The sequence below is a fragment of the Bipolaris sorokiniana genome (assembly GCF_000338995.1).
Source record: "Bipolaris sorokiniana ND90Pr unplaced genomic scaffold COCSAscaffold_140, whole genome shotgun sequence".
Taxonomy (NCBI): domain Eukaryota; kingdom Fungi; phylum Ascomycota; class Dothideomycetes; order Pleosporales; family Pleosporaceae; genus Bipolaris; species Bipolaris sorokiniana.
In genome coordinates, this window is record NW_006912031.1 from 114 (window position 1) to 1,123 (window position 1,010).

General features: G+C 45.6%; 1 protein-coding gene across 1 annotated transcript; it reads right to left on the reverse strand.

The window, feature by feature from the left end:
* Positions 1-217: 217 nt before the first annotated feature.
* On the reverse strand, positions 218-638 carry COCSADRAFT_165952 (uncharacterized protein; the record flags this gene model as incomplete). Its single annotated transcript, XM_007708048.1, has 2 exons — positions 218-538; positions 585-638. The coding sequence occupies 2 exons, from the start codon at positions 636-638 to the stop codon at positions 218-220; spliced, it is 375 nt and encodes a 124-aa protein (XP_007706238.1).
* Positions 639-1,010: the final 372 nt, after the last annotated feature.

Here is a 1,010-nt window from a genome sequence, read left to right on the forward strand (position 1 = left end):
GCGTGGGACATCAAACGAGCCTTGATTCGAATAGACACCTATAGGCCTTGTACGAAAGGATATCAAAAATCTATCGAGCTACGGTATGGAGAAGGTGGGGTTTTATATCAGCAGATCTGCCCTCGGCTAGTGCGTGCCCATGTTCGGATCCCTTTCGGATGTTAGTTCAGTGTGTACTCGAACCGTTACAGTTGCCGCAATTGTTGCAATAACCAACCTATATATCTAGAACAGCGCCTTTGAGGGCTGCAGTCAATTCTTTGTTCTTCTGTGTGACCCTACGAAGTTTCTCTGTAGCATTCATCGAACATCGCTCTAAGTAGCGGACTTTGTTCGCTAGATGCTTATACTTCAATTCTATGCCAGTACTTCTGTTATCCACCTCCATGAGGAGTCTTTTGAGATTGTAGACCTCCTCTACGGCGGCGCGGAGTGATTGGAATAGAGCGTCTACTAAAGGAAGCGTCACGGCTGAGGATAAGGAATGGGCGGAACCGGGGGGCCCAAAGTGCCCTCCATCGAGGCCACTGCCTTGGAGCTACATTTATTAGCATTAGTTACTCGGTGTCAGCCGGAGACATTACCTCATCGCTGTTGTGATGTCCTGGGGTTAGTCCTGAGCCCTCCTGCTCTGCCATGTTGCTGGGGTCTGAAAGGAGTGGGTAACGTCCCTCCCTGAGTGCTGGGACAAATGGGGGGTACTTTGACTTTCTGCATTTCGCTTTCTGCACGCACGTTGAAAATCTAGAGAAAACTGTGACACTTATATACTACAGCTTTTTGTTAACATATCTTAACATATATAACTAAAAATTACGTTGCTATTACTATTCTTTTTGCGTAAGTTACAGCAGACTGTTCTACTACGTATAGCAGTATTACTTTACTATAGTACTACATAGAAGCTTATAGCATCTAGGAAATGCTGGGAAATTAGAGTGAGGTATAAAAGACCTCGTAACAGCGTAGTGTAACGGTTCGAGTACCTACCGAACTAACATCCGAAAGGG